The sequence below is a fragment of the Entelurus aequoreus genome, linkage group LG20, assembly GCF_033978785.1.
Source record: "Entelurus aequoreus isolate RoL-2023_Sb linkage group LG20, RoL_Eaeq_v1.1, whole genome shotgun sequence".
NCBI lineage: Eukaryota > Metazoa > Chordata > Actinopteri > Syngnathiformes > Syngnathidae > Entelurus > Entelurus aequoreus.
In genome coordinates, this window is record NC_084750.1 from 16,032,832 (window position 1) to 16,041,440 (window position 8,609).

Sequence of the window (8,609 nt, forward strand, 5' to 3'; positions counted from 1 at the left end):
AACCTTAGGATCCTAGAAAACTTAGGATAGTGAAACCTTAGGATCCTAGAAAACTTAGGATAGTGAAACCTTAGGATCCTAGAAAACTTAGGATAGTGAAACCTTAGGATCCTAGAAAACTTAGGATAGTGAAACCTTAGGATCCTAGAAAACTTAGGATAGTGAAACCTTAGGATCCTAGAAAACTTAGGATAGTGAAACCTTAGGATCCTAGAAAACTTAGGATAGTGAAACCTTAGGATCCTAGAAAACTTTAAATAGTGAAACCATAGGTTCCTAGAAACCTTAGGATAGTGAGACCTGTGGATCCTAAAAATCTTAGGATAGTGAAACCTCAGGATCTTAGAAAATTTAGGATAGGGAACTCACAGGTTCCTAGAAACCTTAGGATAGTGAAACCATAGGTTCATAGAAACCTTAAAATAGTGAAACCATAGGTTCCTAGAAACTTTAGGATAGTGAGACCTCAGGATCCTAAAAATCTTAGGATAGTGAAACCGTAGGATCTTAGAATTCTTAGGAAACTGAAACCATATGATACTAGCGATCTTAGGACACTGAAACCTTAGGATCCTAGAAACCTGGGATAGTGAAACCATAGGTTCCTAGAAACCTGGGATAGTGAAACCATAGGTTCCTAGAAACCTTAGGATAGTGAAACCTGAGGATTCATATGTCGCGGTTTACCTGACACATGAAACATAACGAATTAGGAGTGGCGCTTTCCATCATTTTCAGCCGACTGCATTGCAAAATGATTAACTCACATAAGAATCCCTTCTCTAACTATTGGATGATTTCTGATCCCAGCATTGTAGAGTTGATTTATTACTACTGACATCAAGGAGCTTCATTCAGAAACATGTTGGCAAAAGTGTTTTATTATTACATTGTTTATAAAAAAAAATACTTTCATTACATTTTAACGGCATGAGGTTTTAAATAAATATGCATAAATACAGTCAAGTAGAAAATAGGTCTTCAAAATAAATACAATAATTGTAATAAATAAGGCATGTTATCCCACATATGTGAGCAATAAATAATTTTCCTTAGAATAAATACTTCTGTCTTAGTGCGTCATTCAGTGAATGAATTACGAAAGCAGCAACTTCCCTAATTCGATCGTTTTTTTTTGTTTGTTTTGCACAACTTTCCTACGTGTTTAGGCAAGCATGGACGTGACGCCGTTTCTGGCCGGTCTCCCCTTGTGCCGCTCTCTGCGGCTCAGCGCCCGCTTGCCGTCCACCAGGAAGATGTAGAGCTGCCGCAGGATGCTGTGGGCCGTCATCTTCCTGTGGAAGGTATCTGAGATGTCCAGCGGGCCCAGCAGGCTCTGCTCCTCGCTGCTGCTCAGACCGCTCACCTGTTCTGGCTTCTTCATCTGCCGGAATAAGAGCCCGTTAATTGTCACGTGACCACAGCTCTTTTCTATTCTCAGGCACAATTTGCAGTACTGGGGATGTCAAAATGGGTCTCGATTCAAGATATTATTCGGTGTAAAAACGATCATAAAACAGTTTTATAACAGGCAGAAAGTAAGCGCGGAGAAACCTTTGAAAAACAAAAAAATTTACAACATTCTTAAACTAAAAATATATATTTTATAGCATTTTTTGTTAAAAGAAAAAATAATAAAAACAATTCTTGAAAATTATGAATCGATTTTAGATCCTAGTAAAACCATAGGATAGTGAGACCTGAGGATCCTAAAAATCTTAGGATAGTGAATCCTTAGGAACCAAGAAAACTTAGGATAGTGAAACCATAGGTTCCTAGAAACCTTAAAATAGTGAAACTGTGGGTTACTGGAAACCTTAGGATAGTCAGACCTCAGGATCCTAAAAATCTTAGGATAGTGAATCCTTAGGAACCAAGAAAACTTAGGATAGTGAAACCATAGGTTCCTAGAAACCTTAAAATGGTGAAACTGTGGGTTACTGGAAACCTTAGGATAGTCAGACCTCAGGATCCTAAAAATCTTAAGATAGTGAAAACTTAGGATAATGAAATCACAGGTTCCTAGAAAACTTAGGAAAGTGAAACCGTAGGTTCCTAGAAACCTTAAAATAGTGAAACCATAGGTTCCTAGAAACCTTAGGATGGTGAGACCTGAGGATCCTAAAAATCTTAGCATAGTAAAACTTTAGGATCCTAGAAATCTTAGGATAGTAAAACTTTAGGTTCCTAGAAAACTTAGGATAGTGAAATCACAGGTTCCTAGAAAACTTAGGATAGTGAAACCATAGGTTCCTAGAAACCTTAAAATAGTGAAACCATAGGTTCCTAGAAACCTTAGGATGGTGAGACCTCAGGATCCTGAAAATCTTAGGATAGTGAAACCTTAGGATCCTAGAAAACTTAGGATAGTGAAATCACAGGTTCCTCGAAACCTTAGGATAGGGAAATCACAGGTTCCTAGAAAACTTAGGATAGCGAAACCATAGTTTCCTAGAAACCTTAGGATAGTGAGACTTCAGGATCCTAAAAATCTTAGGGTAGTGAAACAGTAGGATCTTAGAATTCTTAGGAAACTGAAACCTTATGATACTAGAAATCTTAGGACACTGAAACATTAGGATCCTAGCGAACCTAGGATAGTGAAACCATAGGTTCCTAGAAACCTTAGGATAGTGAAACCTGAGGATCCTAGGAATCTTAGGACACTGAAACCTTAGGATCCTAGAAAACTTGGTATAGTAAATCCATAGGTTCCTAGAAACCTTAGGATAGTGAGACCTTAGGATCCTAAAAATCTTAGGATAGTGAAACCGTAGGATCCTAGAATTGTTAGGAAACTGAAATCTTATGATACTAGAAATCTTAGGACACTGAAACTTTAGGCTAGTGAAACCTTAGGATCCTCGAAAACTTAGGATAGTGAAACGATAGGTGCCTAGAAACCTTAGGATAGTGAGACCTGAGGATCCTAAAAATCTTAGGATTGTGAAACCCTAGGATCCTACAATTTTAAGGAAACTGAAACCTTATGATACCAGGAACCTTAGGCTATAGGCTACTAGGAGCTAGCAGCTACACATCAGTTAAGCAAACAAGCTTATTTTGCATGTCCATGCATAATTAAGTGTACCTAATTGAACAGTATTGCAGTCTAAAACATGACATAAGTCAATATAAACTCATATCAAATCCATCCATCCATCCATTTTCTACCGCTCGTCCCTTTCGAGGTCGCGGGGGGTGCTGGAGCCTATCTCAGCTGCATTATAATTAATTACTTACAAATACAAAGTGTATTGGATTAATATCGGTATCAGCCAATACTTCAAAGCTCCAATATCAGTATCGTATCGAAAGTGAAAAAGTAGTATCGGGACACCCTTCAGATAAACTCACTCTGTTATGTGTATTTTTCAAGAGAAATCCTACATTGTACACGTACCTTTTGTCTGATGACACTGAGGGCGAGCACAGTGTTGCGTTTGGCCTCAGACAGGATGGAACTGCTGGGATAGTCCTTCTCCACGTGTTTCAGCAGACTTGTGTAAAAGGACAAACCTTGGGCCAACCTATGAAAGCAGGCCTCCTGAAAGAGAGATGGGTAGAAAAACACTGTCATTTTGTGTCATTATGGCACTTAAAGTAGTATTCAGTATCATAAGGCTTCGAGGATCCCCAGACTTAAGTATCCTCTGGGAACTATGATCCCAAGGTTTCAGTATCTTAAGGTTTTTACCATCCTAACGTTTCAAGGATGCTAAGTTTTCAGTATCCTAAGTTTTCTATCATCCTAAGGCTTCTAGGATCCTAAGGATCTAACGTTTCAGTATTGTAAGGTTTTCACCATCCTAACATTTCTAGAATCCTATGCTTCAGTATCCTACGTTTTCCAAGAAGATTGTATGGTGTCAGGGTTTCAGTATCCTATGGATTGTAGGATCCTAACTTTTTAGGATACTAAGGTTTCAGTATGTATGTGGGCTCTGTACCAAGGATGTCGTTGTGGCTTGTACAGCCCTTTGAGACACTTGTGATTTAGGGCTATATAAATAAACATTGATTGATTGATTGATATCCAAATGTTTCTCTGCTCGAAAGGTTTTAGTATCCTAAGGTTTCGAGGATCCCCAGATTTTAGTATCCTCTGGGAACTTTGATCCCAAGGTTTCAGTATCCTAAGGTTTTTACCATCCTATCGTTTCAAGGATGCTAAGTTTTCAGTATTCTAAGGTTTCTAGGATCCTAAGGATTCAGTATCCTAAGGTTTCCGTTTCCTAAGGTTTCTAGGATCTATCGGTTCAGTATTGTAAGGTTTTCACCATCCTAACGTTTCTAGAATCCTATGCTTCAGTATCCTACGTTTTCTAAGATTGTAAGGTTTCAGGGTTTCAGTGTCCTATGGATTGTAGGATCCTAACTTTTTAGGATTCTAAGGTCTCAGTATCCAAATGTTTCTCTGCTCGAAAGGTTTTAGTATCCTACGGTTTTGAGAATCCCCAGATTTCAGTATCCTCTGGAAACTATGATCCCAAGGTTTCAGTATCCTAAGGTTTTTATCATCGTAAGAATTCAAGGATGCTAAGTTTTCAGTATCCTAAGTTTCTATCGTCCTAAGGTTTTTAGGATCCCAAGGTTTCAATATCCTAAGGTTTCTAGGATCTAACGTTTCCGTATCCTAAGATTTCTATAATCTTAAGGTTTCAGTGTCTTAGGGTTTCAGTAACCTATGGATTGTAAGATCCTAACTTTTTTAGGACTGTAAGGTGTCAGGATCCAAATGTTTCTCTGCTCGAAAGGTTTCAGTATCCTAAGGTTTTTACCATCCTATGGTTTCAAGAAAGCTATGATTTCAGTATCCTAAGTTTTCTATCATCCTAAGGTTTTCACCATTCTAACGTTTCTAGAATCCTATGCTTCAGTATCCTAAGTTTTCTAAGATCTTAAGGTTTCAGTATCCTATAGATTGTAAGATCCTAACTTTTTTAGGATTCTAAGGTTTCAGTATCCAAATGTTTCTCTGCTCGAAAGGTTTCAGTTTTCTAAGGTTTCTACTTCCTTCCTTACCTTGCTGAAGTTAGAGATGGGGCATTTTGCTGGCAGCGAGGATACTTTGTGGTTCTCCAGGACATGATACGAGACCTGATTTTGGAATTCATCATCAAACTGAAAAGAAAAGAAGAAGAATCAGCAATGCAGTTGACAAAAACGAAGAGGAAAACACAACTCAGGTTAAACGTACGGCTTTCTGGTGTTGTTTTGCTGCGTTGATGACCGAGTCCCAAATGGGGGATGCGCTGATCAGGTCTGAGGTTTCCATCTCCTCCTCACCTGACGGAAGCGCGGTGGGTGTGTCTCTAAGCGGGGCTCCTGAGGCACACAGCAGCATGGCGGCCATCACCCCCACGGCGAGGAAGTGTGTGTCTGCGAGGGCAGGAGAAGAGCATGAATGGACTGAAAGAGGAAGAACTGAACTGCGGTCAGAATGTGACTTACGGGCTTCAGTGGGCATGTCGTGTCGTTGGTTGGGTTGAGCTTCCTTTAATGTTGACCGCCTGGACCAGTAAAACTTGTCTTGTCTTCACATTTACTCGGGCATTATATATTCTTCTGACCGCAGGGATTTCCTCATACCTTCCTCCCTCCGGCGTCCACTCGTGTGAGTAATGACGATACTAGTAAATGTTGTGGTTCCTCCTTGCATGTCATCAAGTACCTTTGACATCATTTCATTCATAGCTGCTGTACCATGACATGACATTTTTATTTATATATCGGTTTTATTTATTTGAGATAACTTCATGATCGGAACCTTGAACGTCTCCAGTTAGGCCCGGGTGTCAAATTTGGGACACCAAAACCTTTCATTCAAAACCATACATTTTTACACGCAGAACACTTCTATATTTTACACATATACATGTATATAATTGACATCCCGTCTGGTTGAAGACCGTAGGTAAGGAAGGAAGTAGAAACCTTAGGATACTGAAACTATAGGATCCTAGAATTGATTGAACACAAACATCTTAGGATATAAGAAATATTAGGCCACTGAAACCTTAGGATCCTAAAAAACGTAGGATAGTGAAACCACAGGTTCCTAGAAACCGTAGGATAAAATCTTTGGATAGTGAAACCGTAGGATCCTAGAATTCTTAAGAAACTGAAACCTTATGATACTAGAAATCTTAGGACACTGAAACCTTAGATCCTAAAAAACTTAGGGTAGTGAAACCACCGGTTCCTAGTAACCTTAGGATCCTAGAAATCTTAGAAAACTGAAACTTTATGATACTAGAAATCTTAGAACACTGAAACCTTACGATAGTCAAACCTTAGGATCCTAGAAAACCTGGAATAGTGAAACCATAGATTCCTAGAAACCTTAGGATAGAGACACCTTAGGTTCTAGAAACCTTAGGATAGTGAGAGCTGAAGATCCTAAAAATCTTAGGATAGTGAAACCATAGGTCCCTAGAATTTGTTTGGACACAAAAACCTTAGTATGCTAGAAAAATTAAGACACTGAAACCTTAGGATAGTGACACCTTAGGAACCTAAAAAACTTACAACCATCCTGAGGATCCTAAAAAAATCTAGGATAGTGAAACCGTAGGATCCTAGAATTTTTAGGAAACTGAAACCTTATGATACCAGAAATCTTAGGACACTAAAATCTAACGATAGTCAAACATTAGGATCCTAGAAAACTTGGAATAGTGACACCATAGACTCCTAGAAAACCTTAGGATAGTGACACCTTAGGAAACTAGAAAACTGAGGATAGTGAAACCATAGGTTCTAGAAACCTTACGATAGTGAGACCTGAGGATCCTAAAAATCTTTGGATACTGAAATCATAGGTTCCTATAATTGTTTGGACACAAAAACTTTAGGATACAAGAAATCTTAGGACACTGAAACCTTAGGAGAGTGAAACCTTAGGATCCTAAAAAACTTAGGGATAGTGAAACCATAGGTTCCTAGAAACCTAAGGATAGTGAGACCTGAGGCTCCTAAAAATCTTAGGATAGTAACACCATAGGATCCTAGAATTCTTAAGAAACTGAAACCTTATGATAATAGACATCTTAGGACACTGAAACCTTATAATAGTGAAACCATAGGTTCCTAGAAACCTTAGGACAGTGAGACCTGAGGTTCCTAAAAAGTCTTATGATAGTGAAACCGTAAAATCCTAGAATTCTTAGGAAACTGAAACCTTATGATACTAGAAATCTTAGGGCACTGATACCTTACGAAACTCAAACCTTAGTATCCTAAAAAACTTGGAATAGTGAAACCATAAATTCCTAGAAACCTTAGGATAGTGAAACCTGAGGATCTTAGAAATCTTAGGACCCTGAAACCTTAGGTTACGGGAACCGTAGGATCCTAAAATCCTTAGGATAGGGAAACCTTAGGATCCCGGTAACCTTAAGCCTGGGATATGCACTCGTGTTACGTAGCTTGCGTCCCCTCTGACTGGGTCTTGGTTTGTTTACAGTTCTTCGCGGGGTCTGGCGCATGACTTTTGCAATTGTCTTTCCAAACCCTCAGGAGTTCTTCTGTGTGAATAACCACAACTCTTGCTCACAAGAGAGCTTTCCTGTGTCGAGTAGTGCTTGTAAACCTGTGGTAAACAATGGCGTCTGAAACCACACCTACTTTAATACTTTAATTCTCCTTTGTAATGTTACGCCTTCACAATCATTTCCTCTCAGGGTTTAGTCACTGATGAAAAGGAAAAAGAGAAAATAGTTTGATATACTTACTGTATGTGACTCACGTTTGAATTTTCTCTCTTGATCTCTAGTCTGGGTTGACCTTTAGTCCACATGAAAATGTTAATTGTCTCGTGATACTAATTCTGCTAATTTTATGTCATCAGTGAGAGAAAACACCCACTAAAAAAAAATCCTGTTAAATACACAAGGCTGATGAACCGTACAATAATCCACATTCAATAAGAATATGATACAGTAATGAACAAACAACTAAATAGTGTGTTTAATCTCACATATGTTGATGTACAAATAGGGGAATACAAGTTCTCACATGAATAACAAAACCTGAATGTTTCAACAACTCCAATGTCATCATCGGAAAAAGTCAATATTGATATCGTAAGAACATTTAAAAAGGTCACCAATACAATTCATAATGAGCCGATATATACGAATATTTAGTGTCAGGACACATATCATAAATACACTCGACAAAAATATAAACGCTTTTGCTCCCATTTTTCAGGAGTTGAACTCAAAGTTCTAAATTTGACAGACTTATTCCTCTGAAATATTGTTCACAAATCTTTCTAAATCTGCGTTAGTGAGCATTTCTTCTTTGCCAAGATAGTCCATCCTGTCATAACGTGGGGGTTTTGACAACTTACTGCGAGGCTTGTTCTCCCAGGAAGCAAACTGACTTTTCCGGACAAAGGTAGTAGGTAGGAACATATTTATTAATTAATAAATCCTACACAGGACAAAAGTCAGGAACTAAAACAAAAGGAAAGCGTGCCGATTGCACGAGAGGCTAAGGGACATAAAACTTCAAACAGAAAACATACGCTAACACTTGGCCTGAACTATGGACATGAAACAAACAAAACTTACTGTGGCATGAAACAATGAGCATGAACTATG

At 38.6% G+C, this 8,609-nt stretch overlaps 1 protein-coding gene across 1 annotated transcript; it reads right to left on the reverse strand.

Moving 5' to 3' along the window:
* Window positions 1-933: 933 nt before the first annotated feature.
* Window positions 934-5,516, reverse strand: LOC133635601 (interleukin-6-like). The gene is made up of 5 exons (XM_062028826.1): window positions 5,455-5,516; window positions 5,201-5,382; window positions 5,026-5,124; window positions 3,404-3,547; window positions 934-1,384 (listed from the first exon to the last, which is right to left on the reverse strand). The coding sequence occupies exons 1-5, from the start codon at window positions 5,468-5,470 to the stop codon at window positions 1,166-1,168; spliced, it is 660 nt and encodes a 219-aa protein (XP_061884810.1). The 5' UTR covers window positions 5,471-5,516; the 3' UTR covers window positions 934-1,165.
* Window positions 5,517-8,609: the final 3,093 nt, after the last annotated feature.